At 50.7% G+C, this 19957-nt stretch overlaps 2 protein-coding genes across 7 annotated transcripts; one reads left to right on the forward strand and one right to left on the reverse strand.

Annotated features, from left to right (window-relative positions):
• The first annotated feature begins 551 nt into the window (after positions 1-551).
• On the forward strand, positions 552-2065 carry LOC121592966. The gene is made up of 2 exons (XM_041914940.1): positions 552-838; positions 930-2065. The coding sequence occupies exons 1-2, from the start codon at positions 815-817 to the stop codon at positions 1776-1778; spliced, it is 873 nt and encodes a 290-aa protein (XP_041770874.1). The 5' UTR covers positions 552-814; the 3' UTR covers positions 1779-2065.
• On the reverse strand, positions 2033-19309 carry LOC121592965 (pancreatic triacylglycerol lipase-like). Of its 6 annotated transcripts, XM_041914935.1 has the most exons (8): positions 12046-12187; positions 10782-10953; positions 10480-10689; positions 6332-6474; positions 4053-4928; positions 3753-3971; positions 3346-3679; positions 2033-3262 (listed from the first exon to the last, which is right to left on the reverse strand). In XM_041914935.1, exons 4-8 carry the CDS (start codon positions 6459-6461, stop codon positions 3157-3159), a joined length of 1665 nt encoding a protein of 554 aa, XP_041770869.1. In that variant the 5' UTR covers positions 6462-6474; positions 10480-10689; positions 10782-10953; positions 12046-12187; the 3' UTR covers positions 2033-3156. The 6 variants fall into 6 exon arrangements, with proteins under 6 accessions (XP_041770869.1, XP_041770872.1, XP_041770866.1 ...); XM_041914938.1 differs by lacking the exons at positions 10480-10689; positions 12046-12187 and adding an exon at positions 19214-19309; XM_041914932.1 differs by lacking the exon at positions 10480-10689.
• Positions 19310-19957: the final 648 nt, after the last annotated feature.

Consider the following 19957-nt stretch of genomic DNA (forward strand, 5'->3'; position numbering starts at 1 on the left):
AAAATGCTACAAGCTGTTTTGCACGTTTTGGTGGCGCTTAATTACTATATTCCAGCAACTGAATGCAAAGTCAGCTGAATTTATAAAGCAGATAATTTTAGTTTTATGTTCCGCAAAACAGCGCCACATTTCGTACCTCAATTCTATGCGACTTGATTGTGGCGCGTATACAGTCTGTTCCCGAGTTACGCGGTTCTCGACATATGCGACTTCAGAGAAGCGAGGTTTTCTTAATTTTACTGATCAAATGTCAAATCAGCGCAATTTGCTTCAAGAATTGTTTAATGCAGAATAAATTTCATATTTGCTGATAAATTTAATCCACTTCAAAGCCAAAAATATCAGAATGTTCTGCACTAGTCGTATCAAATAAATGATAAAATGTTTGAAAGTACTGAATTCAATAAAAAATACCGAGTAATCAATTGTAGTTTGACCGAAAACCGCCTCGACTTACGCGGATATTCAAGTTACGCGTACGCCTCGGGAACGCACAAACCGCGTAACTCGGGAACAGACGGTACGCACAATTTGACAAAAGGCGTTTACGTGCGCTAGTTGACAGGTCGTAATAACAGCAAGCGAGAAGCTTTGGATGAGAAAGAAGTCGAAGCGCTTGGATTCACCAAAAATATTTACACTTTTTAGCTCATCGTTCACGTTCGTTTATCATCCTCATCATTAGCGCGAAAGGCGCGCAAAGCTAAAACGGTGTCCTAAAGGTTGCCATTTCCAAGACGATTGCGCTGATGCGAACGGGCTGTGGCATCATCGGTGGGTGCAAATTTCTTGGCGTGCATCGAACCCAAACTCGATGGAACTTATGAACTCCGAACTGGTAAGTGAAAAGCGGTAACGCCGCCTCGCTTGGCGGAACAACACTAACAGCACTCTCACTGGCGTTCTTTGACTCCCGGGGCGGGGTGCAGAAACCGAAGTCAGCCTCGAATTTGCAGAAAGAGGAGCTGGTGTTGATATTCGAGGAGTATCAACAGAAGGCGAAGCTAGAGAACCTGGACGACAGCAAGGAGCGTCAAAAGTTCTGGACGGAGGCGACACAGCGACTGAACAAGATCGAGGGCGGCACGGTCAAATCATGCTCGAAGTGGGTGAAGTATTGGGCGGACGTGCTGATCAACCTGCGCCGAAAATGTCGGCTGGTGGTGGAGGGACGCTCGAAGCGCATCGGACCCACCCCGTTCGAGGTGCGCATCATGCGAGTGGGCAACCTGTACGATGTGCTGGAACAGTGGACCAAAGCGGTCGACAATGGCGGCGAAATGAGCACGCTGCAAAGCGTGGAGGAGGAATACTATCCCGAGGACACCGGCGTACAGAAGGAAGAAATAGTGGTGGAAAACTACACGGAGGATCCGCTGGACGAAGAGTTTGTGGCCACCTTTGCCAAACCGGTCGAGGAGCAGACGGCCCAAACCGTCACCACACACATGCATCTTCGGAAACATTCGGGCGAAGGCTATAAGCAGCTGGTCAACCACCAGCACCAGGCCGAGTACGTCGAGCTGACCACGCTGCACAATGCCACCAGCGAATTCTTACGACCCAAGAGCAGTGCAATGTCGGAGCCACAGGAGCGGCTGAAGGAGAGCCTGAAGCGCACCACCGAAAAGCTGGAAACAGTGATGAAGAAGCGAAGGATTGACGATTCTCAGTTTGCCATCGCCCAGGCGCTCACGAACATGTCCGCCGCCATATTGGCCCTCTCGAACAGTTTGAACGATCTGGCACAAGCCCTCGCCAACGGCACCATGTCGTGAGCGGAGCGTGTTGAGGTCTCCATGAACATAACTGAACAAACAAAATGCCGTGAGCAAAGCAAGAACAGGAGACAGAGAGAGAGAGAAAGAGAGCGCAAAAGGAGAGAAGCCCTGGAGCTGCGTAAGTAACGATAAAAAGTTAATTACTGGTTAAGGATGCACCTGCAATGCATGGACGAAATTTTATTTCTATTTTATTTGACTCTGGGAAACTGCAAACCCCCAAGACGACGGACTCGACCGACGCAACTAGGTACACGAAATAAATGTATCGTTTTATTTCATAATTTACAGTCACTCTTTTCGTATAGGTATCACAATAATGTTTTCAGTTTGCTAACGGTAATTAAGTAAACGCATGGAAAGGTGTGGCGCGCACTGACCGGTCGGAAGGGGCCATGGCGCCACACCGAACTTATTTCTACAACCTTTGCCTTTCCTCACCTCGAAACGTCGGCCTCTGATCCTGATCTGAAGTATCCTCTTCGGCTCGGGACTGTCTCTGCTTACAGCTAATTCTACTACGCGTATTGTATTTGAACAAATTCAAAACAAAAGAAAAGCATTACACATATATGGCTCCCGATGGGGCGGGGTAAAGAAAGTGAACGAAATGAACAAACGGAGACCATTCCTGGCTTGCCAGCGGCTTGCCGGCAAGGCCTTCAACATTTCACCCTGCGCGATATCTGGGAATATTATATCACTTTGGCCTATCTCTACCAATGCAAAATATTGTTGTTGTTGTTGTTGTTGTTGTTCACACAAACCAAATGAAGCGTTTGTTGTAATCGGCCTCGAAGCTTGAAATCGGCCTCTGGCGAAGGTTAAAATCATACCACTATACACGAACGATCAGGCTAATCGACTAATCGAGCTGAACTGTTTCCAAACAGTTGTTGACACTCTCCACCTAATAACATCTACTGGGGTACTTGTTCTACGAGGAAAAACTATGGAAAGGCAGTGTACTACGCGCGAGATGTCGAATATTTCACAGAAATGATTTAAGAGGACGACACACGGAGGGATGAAGATGGGTCGTTCTCCGTCACCCTCAGGAGGATCTCGCACACTGGGCGAACAAAGTGTGTCTCTGGTTTAGTAGAAGGGCGTTGAAATACACAGAGAGATGGAGAGAGAGAGATAACAATACCAAAAAACACACACATAAACACACACAGGTGGGTCGTTAAATCGCTAGAAGGCACGCTAGAAGGCTGCTAACTACACGATCGTTATATACGCTGCATTAATCACATATGACGCACGTGTCCTCGTGATGGCGCGTGGTGGTGCTGAGTTTGTTGCATGAAATCTGGCTTGGCGGGGGCTGAGATGAGATGTAACGAATGTGCCGCAATGCTTGGGTCATCCCTTACCGTTTGCAGTTATCGTAGAACGAGTAGGACCCGCGGCTGGCAATGTCGGCGTATTCGCGCTTCGGTGCGCACAGCTTGTTCGGATATTCAATGTTCCGTTTTCTGGGGATAGGGAGCAAAGGGAGAAAAGCGTTTAGAGAACGCTGTGCCGGTAATAAAAAAACCTCCCTGCTTAGTTTACTTACTCTCGCGAGGGCATCTGCATCGTTTCAACTTGAATCGATTTCACGTACAGATGGCTGTTGCACCAGAACAGACACAGCGTGGTCGGCTCCAGCACGTTCATGTCGTGCGTCCAGGCCAGCTCTACCTTGCGAATGCGATCGCCAAGATCGTGTGGGTTGGTGACCACCACCTGGTACGTTGTGCCGTGCTCGAGCCGAGCGGTGCCTTTCGGTGTCAGGTCGATGTTGCGCAGGGCACCTCGCTCCGAGAAGATGCCCGCAGTCAGATGGCCCTGTACCCACGGTTCAGCGACTTTCGGTTTTGCCAGTTCAACCGTAAATCGATAGTGACGTTCTAAGGGCATCGATGGATCATAAAGGTTAGAATATGTGCAGAAAACATCCCACATTGTTGAGTTGCTACTTACGACAGAATGGAAAATCACGTCCCGTGGCAAGAAAGTATTTGCCCGGCTGGGGCGCTACCGGGACACTGGATGAGCCGCTGATGACATCGTTCTCGGACACGTTTTGCCGGGCGGTTGTGATGGGCAGCGAGGCATGGTAGCCCATCAGTGCGCAATTGCCGGACGTACACTTGAAGCAGTTGCCGCTGAGGAAATGCTGATACGACGGACACCGATGCGCTGTGGATGGGAGTTGGTTGCGATTAACATAACGATCACACCATTGCGATCACAACTATAGGCGCGCGAAAGCCGACTTACCGACATACGGACATTTGCCGTTGATGCTGTCGATGAACAGTTTGATGGCGCGGATATGATTGCAGGCCAGCAACACCCTTGACGCCTCCTCAATGCCATCCTTAATAAGTGTCAGCGGAATGGTGGCGGCACCTTCCTGCGACAGTGCACAGCCCGGCTGCTCCTTGCCGTTGTTGGGATAGAAATCAAGATGGCCACAGGCGTGGGACATGCCGTAGCCGGGGATTTCTAGACGGAACACACTTCTTCCATCGGTGTGGATGACGTCCACGAGGGTTGCGTCGGTCGGATCCAACCGTACGATCGGTCCCATACCCTGGAAGTACGGTTCCGCTGGATCGAGCCCGGTAATGCGTCCCAACCCTGGAATACGTTCTCCCGCGTACGCCGCCGTATGTGCACCGAGCGAATGCCCAATCAGATGGACGTCTTCCGGCTGCAGTCCCCGGTATTCTTGCAGCTTCCGGATGAGGTAGGCAATCTCCAAACCGACGAGTCGTGTGTTGGCCGTTGCCTGCGTGTAGAGCGGCAGTGATCCACCGGCCCAATCGACCACGATCACGTTCAGTCCACCGCGCGTGATCAGCTCATCGCGCATCTCGGATACCCAGTTGGACAGGGGCGTATCGATAAAGCCGTGGATAATGAACTTGGTCGCCCAGTCCGGATTGAAGTGGGACTTGACGAGCGTATCCTTTGCCTCGGCCTGCAGCAGCTGCCCATCGGTAGGGTTCTTCTCGGTGTACAGGATGAAGCGCGTGTTGATGACGCTGCGCGGTAGCGGAAAGACGTTGAACGGCCGGAAGATCAGATGGTACCATTCCTTGGTGATGTTCAGACAGCCCAGCTCGCCATAACATCGTGTCATATTTTCATCTACAAATGCACAAAGTAAAAGCACATTCAGTTAGATGGACAATGTGTGTGTGTTAGCGCCAACGGCAGCTGCACGTTTGACCTGATTCCCGGCACAATCGCATCTTTAGCTTTCAATTAGCACAGTGTGTGTGTGTGTGTCTGTGTGACCTTCGCATACAGAGAAGTGCGATCAATCTATGGAATCGATTACCAGCCTCCCTCAGGCTCAGGTCTGGGAATGGAGGTGTGAAAAACGAAGGCCACCGCCATTTGCCCGACACGACACGGTGGTGTGGTGGCAGCAATGAGGAAAGCATGGCGGCAAACTGCAATCTTTGCTGATCATGCTCGGATTGCGGAGGTGCACCTTCTTTGTGTTCTCAGCCTCGGTCGGTGTGGGTCGGTGGGGTTTTTTCGTCAGCGGAGACAGAAAGTGGTGGAAGCCGGTAATCGAAGCATAGCGCGTTCATTACTCAACGTGTTTCATCTCCGACAATAATCGACAAAAAAAAGGCAACATTCCCATGCATAGGAATAAACTCGAAGGAAAGGTGTAAAAAATACGCTATGCGTAACTGGGGCATTGAAGCAAGAGAGAGAAAGAGAGGGAGACCGAGGGACAGAGACCCTTACCAGCCAGTGATTTTGATTGTTTTTGCTCAACAAATGGCACATGGCACACGCACAAAGGTCTTGAGCATTTTGTTCATTAAGTTATTAGCGAGTTATGGCGATCACGATCGCGGTTCGTTTGCTGCGATCAATACGTCACATTTGGAAGGTGCTAAGCATCAACTTATCTAAAAAGTAACAAAACCCATTAAGTATCGCATTGTCCTGGTGCAGAATACTCCAACGGCAACGGCCAAGAAAAGGCCATCGATTAGCAAAACGGTGCAGACGAACAAAGAAACAAACAAAAAAATGCTCATAATTAGCTCACTTCTTCATTCGCGAAGCTTTCGGATCTTTCCAAACGCACCGATGGCCGACTGCCGAGAGGATGTCGCCATTTGTCGGATGGAGGCACGCATTTGGAGGAACAGTATGGGTTCCCGTCGTCGCTCGACGCTCGACGAGTCGATAAAATAACGCTCGCCTTCAGTTCGGACACCCCGATGAACAGGTAGCGTGATTAAAATCTATGTCAAGAAAGCATAGAAGAACAGCTGACCTTGGGACGCGCCTCGTGTTGGACAACGCAGACACACACACACACACTAACACGCACTTTGAGAGAGAGGCTGAGGAAGCGTATGCTGCGCTGCAACAGCTGATGAAGTTGTCCCTCCGCTCTAGCCTTCTGGCCCACCAGCGAGCGAACGAACGATCGTTGTTGGCATTGAGGAAGAGTGAGGCAAAAAACCATACACCACCATCGTACTGTGGCGCGATTAGGCGCGAGGTAGTCGGATACTTACATGGCAGCCAGGGAAGGTTGATGTTGTCCATCCGAGCCCAGCTAAGCGCATCCAGGGGACCTGCCAGGCCGGGATCAACCGAGCAGATGATGCTTATAGCTAATAATGATGAAGCTAGAAAGCTCAACATCGTTTTGGTGGGTCTGCAAAGAGGGAGAGAAAAGACAATAATGTGACACCCATTAGTGACAATTTAACCGTCGCGAGAAGACCAAGAAGAAGGTGGATGGGTGGGTGATGATAACTACTTAATGGCCTACGACATTATGACACACACACACGCACATAAACGTACTTCCTCGCATTGTCGTGCGTGTACTAGGCGCACAAATTAGATGGACGTCAAATTAAACTGTCGACTTTGGAACGAGGAGCTAACAGCAGCAGCAATGACGCACCCGGCCCGAAACGAAATAAAGAAACCCCCTTCCATCCTGCACTCTCCTCACTCTGCCCCCCTTTCTACCCCGTTTGCCAGAATGTCACGAAAAAGGGAAGCAAACGACGGTGCGACAGGCGCGCAATCATTAATAATCATGCTGCACCGTTGCGCGCTGCCGATGACGGCGCACAAAGGGAGGATCCCCCGTATTGAGCAACGAGCGAAGCGACGAACCCATGCCAACTCTGGCCAGTTGAATGTTCGTATCGTATCGGCGTATCAAGCCAGCTATCGGCTCTCGTCAGGTTTCGTTCATCGCACGCCGCGTCGATCATGGAAGTGATCGTTGATCGATACAGACGCACACACTGATGCTTACGATGGCAACGGGGCGGTGAGGTGAGGTGTCGACAGTTTACAGGCTTCAAATATTTGGAAAGGTCGACCGGTTCTTCAACCAGCATCACCCCGACCCGTCCACGGAACGGAGGGTGTGCGCAAGATCGCAGTATTTTCGGTAAACATTCTTACATCTTCGGAGAAGCTGTCTGTCGAACCTGCTAGATGAAATGTGACCTGTCGACGTGTTTGCGGCTTAAACGAAACAACGAAAACAACTATTTATTGAGTTTTGCTTTTCAAAAATGCGCATTACCTCCCCATCGTTCTTCCCCGACAGAGGGAATGGATCGTGTATAGAATTAGTCGATGATTTAATAAGCATCGTGTACGCGAACAATTGAGGCACTCATTTTGCAATCGTTGTCACCGCGTCAGCCCTGTACCACGTACAGGCTCAAATCATTCATTAAGCGGATTGAGAAATCCACTGTCAGCAAGCGGTTATGTACCCCGGCTTGTGCATTCACCGTTTGGTGGAACAACCGGGGAATGAAGCGGGCTGGCCAACGTCAATTTAATGAACGATTGAATGAAGCATCCGATGACGATGCATTTACAATTCCCGGTGCTCAACGGTGGACCCTGCTGGAGCTGGTGGACCGATCGAGAGAGAGAGCACCGAGAGCAGGCAAAGAAAGGGAAAATCAACATTAAACACCGTACATAAAACACAGAGTGAGTGAGAGAGAGAGGGAGAGATTCAATCGCGCTGCTTCAAAGCGGGCCACGTCTGAGAAAGTAAAAATCAAGTTGCAATTTAAGCGAGTTGATTGCGCGATTGACCACCGATCCCGATCTCTGACTCCTCAGCTCCTCGTACCTCTCGTACCGTTGGTGTATAAAAGAAAGTCAACCCCAGTGCGAGCAACGAGAGCTGGGAGCAATGTTGGAGCTACACAAAAAAAAAAGATCACTACGATGCATCGCCATAAGAGGGCGGTGACGGTTGATTTGCAATTAAATAATACCTCTAATGCTCCTCGCCGCACGACGGCCAGTCCTCCTGGTCGGTTCCGACGCCGTGCCCGAATGCGGAAAACATTCCGGACGGGTGGAATGATTGCTAAATTAATTAAATTTCGACTAGTTCGATCGATTGGACTGCGCGCGCGGAGGAGTTGACCACTATCCGGCGTTAGCGCATTGTGTGAGTGTGAACGACGGGCGACGGGCGACGGGCTACAATAGAAAGCTACACCCCAAAAAGCAACGGTGTGGTGCGGTATAATTAAACGCACAGCAAAACATGTGCCATAATTTATTGCACTGCCTACGAATGCAGTTGGCACCCGCACGTCGCCACCGTTTGACAAGAATGATGATTTTATGGAAGTGTGTCAAACAGATGCGATCACCAGCGCACATACGCAGCTGTGTTTGGCGCCTCCACCTCCACCGCAAACAAAAGACTTGCGCGAGTGGGCTATGCGTAGTAGGCGACGAACCTGACTGCTGCTGCAAGAACTTTCATGTCGCGCGTGCGTCGTGTGTGACAAAAGGCAACAAGGTGAGATATGCATCAATGGGGAGCAAAAAGTGAGCCCTCCTTCTGTTCTACAGCACGGTGTAATATTGGAGTATTTACATTAAACTACGTTTCTAGTTTGAATAAATTGCCCATTGTGGTTGCCTCATCGTAAGGCGCTGCCCTGTTGTTGCTGCTGCTGCTGCTGCCGCTGCTGAGATGTTGCAACTTGCAAGCATAGAAAGAAACACCTTCATTTTCGCGTGCTCACAAAACAAAACAAATGTAGCCCGTATTGAACCAAGAGCGTTTGGGGCCGGCTGAGCGAGCACGCGACCAGCCGTCGACACGGTGCGCCAAAAGGTGAAAAATAAATCGGAGCAAATTGCCGCGACCGAGGACTGGCCGGGCACGGGGTGTGTGAATGTGAGAGAGAGCGCGCGCGCGCACCCGTTTAGGTGTGGATTATATCATCCCGGTGTGCGCAGCCAGGCCAGGCCAGGCTAGACCAGGCCAGGCAGCAGCCGGCCAGCAGAAGCAGGTTAAAGTGCGGTCGAGCCGCTCGAAATGCCGCCGGCAGGCAGTCAAGCGCAAGCAGAAGGGTATGCGTTACAGCCCCGGTACACGTATGTTACCGCCACGGATTGACACAGTTTGTGTCCCACCGACCTACTACTGTTGCCTTTGAACTGCATTTGATGGAAAGCTCGCTGAACTGAGACGCCCTGACAGTAGTGTGCACTCGGTGGTACCGCCGTGGCAGTGTTTCATCTCTATCGATCCGTTGTTTTTTCATAATCGAACTCAACTCCTGCATTACCTTGAAAAGGAGTAAGAAACACGAAAGAGCGTTCAATAACGTACAAGCTACTCCCAACACCAAGATCTGGTGCAGATGATCTGGAGGAAAAGGACGGCATAATGAATGTCGCTTTTTTTCGGCACTTACGAAACGCACTTACTTTGCACATCGGCTGTGTATGGCCCTGAACATTTCCTCTTCTTAGCGTCACGCAAATGCCGGTGTTTATTTTGGCTGAAGCTATTGCTTCTGCTGATTGCATGTCAAAAATTGCCAGTGCGTTGCAGCAAGACGTGCAACGCTCTGTTGCAACACAGTCGTCAACTAATGTTCACGCTCACACCGTAGCCTTTGCTCATTAGGCTGGCCGGAGACATCCCAAACTATCCTATTAACTCACTTCTTCCTCATACTCATTGATCGGCAGGATCAATAATAATGACCCTCGGCACCCATCACAGCGGGGAAGGAAACGAGTTTGTGGCCACTTCCTTCCTGCTTAAATGTCCGTCACCGACATCGGCCAATCTTCCGTTTCCTGTCATTAGGAGGGTGCCGTACAAAGTCGTTCCCGATGTCGTTCCCGTGCTTCCCGCTCACACACAATCGCCCTGGACCGATCACCCTGTACTCACACACACACATACATACACAAGGCATGGCACGAAGATGATGAATACCCCCGGTATTCCACATGCACAACCCGCTCCGCTCGGAGTAATGATCAATGAAGGAACGCACGCGGTACGCCAGTTAGCACACACTGTAGCGAGCATCGCAGGCAACTCGTCCAAAAGACTCGTTTTCAATTCGATCCGCGTCCCGTCGACCAGTTTTGTGACGATCGTATCGTACCGAAAAGCTTCGAGAAGTAACGATCATCGCTACGGTACGATGTGGCTGTGTTTGCGTTCCATTGAAGGCATTCTAAAATGGGTGTTTTTTTTGGTCGTGTGAGGACGGCGAACGCTGACTTGTACATGAAATATGTTGCTCGTGGTCCGCAAAAATGGGTCGAGTTTTCAAAAAAAAAAAACCGAAACGGCTGCTCCCACCTTTTCACGCAGAAGCCCTCTTTACTTATCGTATTTGCTTACGTTCGAGTGCAATTCTTCTTCGACGCACATTCGCCAATGATCGTCGATCGCTAAGTACCTCGTCGTTCACCTCACAAAACGTAAACAAACGTTGCGTAATGATTTGCTCGGTAATCCTCTTCGCTCTTCGCGTTGCCCGTTTGCGCTAATATATCTGCCGTGTCATGAAACCCCTCCTCGTGATCATCAACCACCCCTTTCGAACAAGCCCTGTCAGTAAAACGAAAGTGAAACTAAAAATCGATCGCATCGATCGCGGCGATCTCCTGGCCGATCCTTTAATTATCGCAGCTAATACTTACGTTTAAGAAATAATGCATCAAATCTGCAGGCTCTCACTAGTTGCAGTGAGTTTGTGCGAAAGCCTGCCTGCCACAGTAGATCAGTAGAACTGCGCGGTTCGGGTTTGACGTGCGGCGGGATTAAATGCTGCCCCAGGGACCGTCTGCAGGGTTTGCTCTGCCCACAGGGAAGCTACACACATGCGTTTTTGAAAGGGGAAAAGAAAAGACAGAGAGATATAAGTTATACCCCTCCAACGATAGCGATGCACACAGAAACAGCACAACACACACACACACACACACAAACAACACACACATGCACACAAACACACACTTGCAGTGAAATTTCACCGCCGACGGGGAAAATTAGACAGACGTTATGTAGCCACCACCAATCGCAGTAGGCCTCTCGGTAACCTCGGGAGCAATTCATCGTACGAGGTCGCATTTAAAATCGCACACACTGAACCTGTGGGAGGCCGGGGGTCATAGCGTCGGGTGCATCTCTGACTACGAAACAGAGCAATTGGAATAAGGCACCACGCGAGCGAGAGAAGTTGGTGTTTCGAAATGTGCGTTTGTGTTTGGCTTGGCCGATGCACTCGTTTTGTTGTTGTGGTTGTTGTTCGAATCGGTTTTTCCTTCTTTGCTTGCTTAGTAATACTACTTCGCTTCTCGCAACCTTTCCAATATCATGCCAAACACACTCGTAGCGCAATGTTCGGCTTCACTGGTGCAGTAAGGTGGTGTGAGTGGCGGAGTGAGCGTTTCCTTGTCCCGTCCTTCTTTAGACCGAGAAGCTTCACGACGTTTGAAAGTATGCGCGCACCGATCAACCGTCCGTGGGATATCCTTTTCCTTCAAGGCCTCCTTTAACCGCACGCCGTGTTGTCACACCGTTCACTGTAGCTTAACACCGAGTATAAAACTGTGTAAGTGTGTGTCTACCTGTGGCTGGGTATGCGTCTGTTTTGATATATTGAATAACAACCCTTCCTGTTCGTGTGCTGTTGCAAAAGGCGGGCCTGCGAGTATCACATCAGTTCGTTTCCGTATTTTAATATAATTCAGCTACATCACACCCGAGAACCTTTTCCCTGTCTACCTTTGCTGTGTAGTATTTTATCTGTAACACTCGTTATTATGCGTTATTTAAAGTGCACTTCCTCCTTCACACAAAACCACGTACACACATACTCGCACACATTCACACTCACAGAAATACGCGTGATCTACTTTGTGGAATGCAATTGCAATCGGAAAAAAGCGCAACCAAACTCACTCTCTCACTACGACGAGGTTGGACGAGGCGGAAAAGCTGTGTTGTGGAGGGGGGCGGTGTGTGTTTTGCGCCCAGCGCGTAAAGCTTCTACGACGTTTGCACACTTTCACTGTCTGTGGTTGAATGAGACACCCGGGGTGGATTCTCCCGAACGTCATATAAAATGTTTAACCCCTTCCAGTGCGCCTTCGTGCTCTCGCCGCTCGGGGTGAGCAAGCAGCGGGTTGAGCGTGCGGACTGTGGCGTGAGAAAATGAGAAGCTTCGAGAGAGCATGACAGAGAGAGAGAGAGAGTGAGAGAGAGGGAGCCAATGAGAGAGTTAACCCTTCAGGTATGGGCACTGTAGTATAACTGCGCACTGCTTGCTCCAGTCAAACGAAAATTAAAGCAATTTTTGAAAATGGATGTGTTTGTTAATGCATAGCCCAGGAAGATTGCTTGGAGGGTGCATCCGAATGTATTAAACAACGAAACACCGATTAAGATTCAAAAGCTAATAACAAATCGTTTTAATCTGTGTCCCAATGGCTGCTTATTGGCCAACGCCATCGGCAGCGCAAGATGCACCAGCACCAGCACCAGTTCCGCCTGTGGTGGCATGGCGGTGGTGGTCGGCAGTACACACGCCGAGGGGGCTCGTCCTTTTGGAAGTGGATGCTCATTTTACTTGCTAATATGCGACCGCGCGCGATTGTTGTTGTGGATGTTGCGATCTCGCACACCCCGAGCCGGCGGCATCGCTTACAAATGTCACATTGTGTGTGTTGGAATTTGGAAAGACGTTCAAAGCCAACGACTTTGATCGGGCACCGCGCGGCACCGGCGGCCTTCATGGCCTTGATTTCCAGTATCTGGTTTGGTGCTTTTGGATTGGATGGGCTGCTTCGATCACAGCCGGTGTTCTTCGGTGTGAAATGGAAGAAAATACGCATGCCTTCTACGTTGCTAAGGAAACCGAAACAAAGTGCATAGGAGAGAAAGAGAGTGCGAGAGCGAGAGAGTCCTTAGTTATGTCTGGTTACTTCAGGTCAATTGTTAGAATTAGAAAGGTTACATCAATACCGTGTGGCGGTAACCTTACACCTCGCTGATCAACAGTCCGAGCTTGGCATTTGATGGCACCAACTGCGCCTCGTGTCAATCTGTTTGGCCTTTCGATCGAACCGAAGGCGTAGAAGGTTCTATCAAGCGTTTTTTGACATTGGAATGCCGCGGCATTGGAATGCTACGGTGGCTGGCTGGCTGGCTGGCTGGCTTTCCATTCTGTAACCGGGCGTTCCCCCTTGAAAAGCTTCTCGAACATACTGATGCAGGCAGCACCCAACGGCGGACCCCAACAGGCTAATCCAGGTTAATGGCCGATTGTAATCGCTGCGAGAGTTTCACTTTTCACAAAAGATGACAACAGGGAATGACAGCGAGATGAGATTCGTTTGCCAGACAGAAAAGAAGGAATGCGACATCCGGTGATTAATGATGCTGTGGAATGATGCAAACGGGGTATGTTTTGTCGGTGCACGGGGACAGCTACTTAACCGTCCGATGTAACGGATTGCGTTCCTTCTCACGTGGGCGAAGATTACAGCCCGCTCAATTGACTTTAAGCCCATAAAAGATGATGGAAAACGGAACCTGCAGCATTGGGTCGGCGCGTCATGTTACAGGTTAACTGGTTCCTCCTTCCCCATTGCTGTGTAGCAGCTTCTGATTAAGGTAGACCCTCATTATAGGGCTGTCAGAGGGTGTGCATTATTATCACGCGACAGCTCTAGGACAGCCCGGGTTCTCCTCCTTCACACCGGTCATTAAACCTTGGCCAGCGCTTTGGCAGGGTCGTACCTAATTAACACCTTCGTGCTATTTCCGTGGTCGTCGCGGCCATTCGCCATGCGGCACATACTTTCTGCCAGTGGCCCAAAACCCCGTTCTAACGAGACACCACCGAATCATGGTGATCGGATGCCTCGAAAAATTCCGTCTTGCTTGCAATCGGCAACCTCCATGCCCAATGCAATGGCGCAACAATGGTAAACGTTTGGGAGGATCTTTCCAGAAGGAAAAATCGACCCTAACCGAATCGACGCCTGGTGGTGCGCCTTTTAAGAGTGGATTTCACGACAGCAAGTGCCCATTACCGTCGAGCAGCTTCTCCGCCCGCCGACAAGAACCGACACGAGGCGAACGGCGTGAAAGAAAACACGTTTACCAAAGGCCCGTCGAGAGTGGCCGAACGTATGTGTATGCCCGCGGAATTGCGCAGATCGCCAACGCTCTCCCAGCTCCCGTCCCCCCTTCTCATGGGCTCCACACGTGGGTCATCGATGTGGAAGCTTCGATGCACTTCGAACTTGGGGCGTGTTGTTGTTGTTGTTGTTGTTGATGCTTGTGAGTGTGTGTGTGAGTGGATACTTAAATTCCGTTCGACCGTGGTATCATTTCATCACAATCACCAGCGCTCGGCACCAATACACCAACCAACCAGCGCGGCCAGCGGGCGCGTCGAGAACGTAAACCCCAACACTTTGGCACCCCGCCATAACAACCCTTCGCCCCGAGCACGTGCGTGCATAAGTGGTAAAGATCGGCACCATATAAGCGCGGCCGCGGTGTCCGGTTCAGTTGTGTGCTGGAAAGCACCGTCCGCCCAAATATAAGCGTAAATATGCGGCTCGCGTCTAACGAAGCTGACGATTGAGCAAGAACCAGAAGCGGTTTTCAAGTTTGAGCAGTAAAAAAAACACACACACACACACACAGTCATACTCACTACTTTACCACCATCGATGCTTCCACGATATTATTGTACGAGCCTTTCCGTGCAGGACAGACGATAAGCAATTTTTCGAGCCGTGTGTGACGAAATCCGCGCCATCATAGCAAAGCGTGCGAGCGCACCCTCCCTTCACGATCAAAGCACGCGGGGTGGTGTCGCGCACGGCTGGCGCTGGCGCTGGCGCTGCACACTGCGATGAATCTTCCTTCCCAGCGTCACAGCAAAGCTTCTCGGCGCTAGAGATCTAAACGACGACAGCGCAAGCGACGAACCCCTCCGCTGCTCCGGCGACAAACGATCAAAGTACCCCGTGCGTCATGCCCTAGTCGCGCTGCGCGCAAACGTAAACCGTTATCGTGTGCCATTCCGATGAAAATGACTTGCGCAATGATTGTGGAGACGTTGGCGCGCTAAATGCGCGATGATCGTGATGCTTCTGCTGCTTCTGTACGCTGTGTGTGGGGAGTTTTGGACAAGGATCTCCCGTTTTACCGCGAGCGTCTAGCCACCGACAAGGGGTTTCCCTTGTGCACGTAGTAGCTCCGTATTACGAGCCTCGTTTTCGGAGGCCAAAACCAAGAGACAGTACAAAATATATAACATGAACGGACGGTGGGGGTTGATGCAGGGCGATGCAGATGGCGTCACTTCCTTGTTATTGTCTTTGTGTCGGCCAGGCACGAGGCACGAGGTGTTCTGCGGTCGTTTGATCGTGGCTTTGGCGATTATGTCGCTTGATGGTGACATCTAGCCACGTAAGTCCCTTGCGCTGTGGACGTAAATTCGCTTTCAAACGAGACCGTTAGATCGATAAGATTGGCAGATTACAACCATTGGGATCGATCTTGGTGAACAGCATTAACAGCCGACCATAACGATAACAACAATTGCAAATCGATGAATGATAAAATATGCTCCATACAATTCCCCATCAAGTGTATGAGGTCTGTCCTCAATCTCCTCTTTGTGGCTTTGTGCGCGACATTCGAATCCGAAGCAATTGATCCCAACGCAGGCGACACAGATCGTGTTTCACCTGCCGCCACCGGGACGTTAGGTCAGATTCCAATACCCGGGACACTCACTGATGCCAAAGTTCGAACGTACACAGAAAGTGGACGTACATGGACGGACCGCGTAACGAAACTGCACCCAAGGAGTCCCGACACTGCTCCCGATCGCGCAGTTTTGCGTCCTAGTTTAGCCATTAAAGGACAGGTTGGGCCCCTCCCTCCTCGAACCCTGCAGAAGCGGGATAATGGGGAAGGAGAATATTTAGATCAAAAGGCGCGCTGGTGTAGTACGCCCGGGTCCGCAAGTGTGGCGCAAAAGTGTGTCGTGCGCAGTCGTTATGTAAAATGCTTTTCAGACCCGCGCAACCCTTCCCATCGATCTGCGCCGTGGCCACCGTTGCACGGGTGTTGGGTTTTGGCCGCGAGACACTCTAATCTCTATGTTTTATTACGATTTCACTTCCTCGTTCGCATGCCGATTTATCTTTCCTGCTTGCTCGCGCATGGCTTGCGGCACACGTTTGCGCCGGCCCGCGTGGGGGAGGGTACAGGCGGATCGAGGGTCGGGCCATTCAGCTGGCGTCTACTAACTTAAGTCTGGCTGTGTACGCCATGCACACACGCGTTCGCGCCCACCCGCCCAATACACTTTCCATCGAGGTCAGACCCGGTTGATGGAAAGCCCGGCTAAATGTTTCCACGCGCCATTCCGCCTGGCGGTGGGCAGTGCCTTTTTTGTTGGCCTCGGTTCTATTTCTACCGCTACCCTTGTATTGTTGCCAGTCTGTTTTTGCTTCTTCTACATCGTATGCCTTTATTGCAGCCGTGTGCATAGCCGCTCTCTTTCCTTATAGTGGCGATCGCAATTAGAGTGCTTTCTTTATTTCAATGCAACGAAACGCAAGGAAACGGAATCGAGAGCAGAATTAACAGACGGGTGAAAAGGGGTGAAGGGTGGAAGGGTGGCAGCTCTGTGCCAATAGAAGGTGGAGAAATCCTGCCCGCGAGAATGTCGGCAACATCTTCCACGTTGCCCAAGAACTTCTCAATCGTGTCGACGCGGGCTGTTTTTTTTTTTACCAAAACGCTTCCAGCACCTTCTTCTGGAATGCGTCGTTGCGGGAACAACACGTCTTGGGAATAATTTAATTTTAAAACCCGAAAGGTTAGAATATTTGATCAGTTGCACCATCTCCGACCGGTTCTATCTGCGCGCCCCGTGGTGTTTTGTTGCTTCGAAAAGGAACAGGGAAAAACACGCTTTTTATGTCGCTTGCGGAAACATAAACCACCAGCGTCATCGGCGTCATCGGCTAATGACGGCGTGTGGATTTCAAGTATCCCGCTGATCATCTGTCCCCGACACCCTCACTCCACTCCTCTGCTAATGGAGAGCCTTTGCATCGAAAGGATAGAAATGAGGTGACGGAAGACCAAGACCGGCCATCTCACACAACACATTAGGCGGGGGGGGGGGGGGGACTGTCTCAGTGTGCACCTTCGTTTCGATGATGCAATTATGAGATTATACTATAAGAACTTTACTCTGTCCCTCATTTAGTGCTGCTAAGCACTACGCGCGTCGTCTACTCATTTAGCGGGTGAACTTGAGCTGAACCCCGGCTGAAGGTCGTACACATAGTAGGCCGGCAGCGTGCACAAATGAGCGCATGAGGCGGGAGCGTATACGCAGCCGTTCTAGAGATCAACGCGCAAATGCAAACGCAACGCGGGGGTAGGCGGGAAAGCCTCGACAGCGAGTGCGCACGACTTTAGTGCGGTCGAGTTAGGTATTCTCGGCTACCTTCACTTCAATCTCTGTTGGTGGACCTCAATCTCGCTCGATGGAGGGTTGTGGGGTCAGGTTAATTGGCGCTATTTCCTCCCCACCCAGTTAATTCTTGCCGCAAAGTTTTCATTTCATTGCTCACTTTTTTGAGTAGCGCTTCTCTTCTTGCCATTTGCCACAAATCCCACAAATCCCATTAGGGGTGACTTTCAATCTCGAAATGGAACACACACACACACACACACACACACACACACACACACTTAAAAAGTCAAAACAAAACTGGCTCCAGGTGTGCGGGAGCAATGGAAAAAAGAAGTCGAATGCAGCAAAGAATAATTCCTGCTTCTTGTTGCACTTTCGATATTTAAAAAAAAAACGGCGCAATGCACTTTTCAGTAAACAACAACACCAGCAACTGAAGGTCCAGCACACACACACACACACACAGCAACAATCCGCACTACGAAAGGCAAGTACGAGTGGGATGAAAACAAGCTCCCCTGCCCCCTCTCCTCCCACCCCCCCCCTTCCTCACCCAGTTTTAAACGTAGGCAAGGACGAATGGATCTATCGGAATCTCGACACTCGACTTCTTCTGTGAGCCAGTTCGAACCGGATCGTTGTCGTGGTGAAGTGTTGAATTATGCTGCCAGCGTCCACACTGTTGGCTGGTGCATTCGGTTGCAACCGCCACAGCGCCACTGTTTGGACGTTTGCCTTTTTGCCTTTTCCCCTCCCTGCCCCTCTCTCTCCCTCTCGATCGAACTCTCCCCCCCGCCCCCGGTGTAAGTTGTAATTGAATTATGGTCGATGGTATCTTTTCAACACCATTCTCCTGCTCGCCATTTCGTCAAGCACACACACAAGGGGAGAGGGTGTGTGTGTGTGGGGTGAAGGTGCACGTGCGGAGAAGCGAAAGTAAAAACAAAAGTACGGATAGGTAGAGGACAGATCGAAGCACAAAAAGCAAACAGATTGTGTGTGGAAGGTGCCGGGATTGGTCGATGCCGGCGTCACTAACCTTTCCCAAAGATTCTCCGTTCTCCCAATGTTCGCTGCCCTCGGGTGCCCCCAAACTGGACCGGCTTGACTTGTTTGTGTCGAATGGGCGGGAATGTCGGGAGCGTGTGGCGCCGTTGACCTCATTTAACCCGACGCGTACGGCGCCAATGGTTTCTGTTTTGTTGGTGGTTGTTGTGGGCTCCTGTGACCCATATGGGTTTACCGACCCCCACCGGGTCATCATGTCATGTGTGAGGTCACCGGCATCAACACGGTTGGCCAGTGGACATTTTGCGCGGGGTCAACCGGTCCATCGGAGGCCGTTTGTTTTGTTTTCCGAACCAAAATCAAATCGATCTCGCGCTCTGTGTCCCATCGTCTCATCGAGTTAACTTCACTCTCGCATTCCAGTACAGTAGGCATTGACGAGGGAGCACCGCGGATGCTTTCCGCAGCGAGTGGAATGCGCACCCCTCTCATTATGAAATGCGCCAAACGAACCGAGTACGCGCGTTTCTGCACGTGCTCCACTCATTTCATGCATTTTTGGTGGTTGTCCGATTAATATTAACGGCCATTACTACTTACCTTCTTCCTTCTATCCGAGTGGTTTCAAAAATTCTGGCTTAGTTTAAGTCTTTCTGGAGCTCGCCTTTCTTCCACACAATTACACAATGGAGTTTGTTTGCTTTTGTAAAGTTACTGTGAAACGTAGCGGGACGGTAGAGCGGAGCAACGCCAACTCCGAGCAAGATTTCGATCTGCCTGAAAGGAAAAACCATGGGCTGGGTCTCGCGTAACCATCGTAACCACGTGACGGGTGGCTTCGATCGGGCCTCGAGAAGAAAGCAGGCACTGCTGGCTGGCTGGCTGGCTGGCTGGCAGGGCGATGGTGGTGAGAGAGTGAGAGGGAGAGAGAGCGAGAGAACGCCGAGGTGAGAAGCCGGCTGAGGCTGCACTTGAGGCGAGTGAGAGATTGAGTCTCGTGACATAATCTCACTCACTCTGCGACTGCGTTCGAGCGCCCCGTAAACTCCACCTCCTCCGTCCCCGTCGTGGCGAATGGTCGCGAATCGTACGCCAAAGCCAGCAGAAAGCCTGCAGTAGAGTAGTAGAAGAGGGCAACGAAAGGAAAGGAAAAAAAAGCATAACAATCTGCAATAGAAAAGCATCCCCAGACCCACACCCTTCCTTGCCCGCCGTGAAGGCACATCCCTTCCATCGATTTTTTAACCCTTCGGGTGTTGCAATGCACGAGAGTAGCGATCGACGATCGAATGAAGAAGAACGCGCCGCAGCGTGTGGTGGATTATGAGCCTCGGCGGCCAAGAG

The sequence above is a fragment of the Anopheles merus genome, chromosome 2L (assembly GCF_017562075.2).
Source record: "Anopheles merus strain MAF chromosome 2L, AmerM5.1, whole genome shotgun sequence".
Taxonomy (NCBI): Eukaryota; Metazoa; Arthropoda; class Insecta; order Diptera; family Culicidae; genus Anopheles; species Anopheles merus.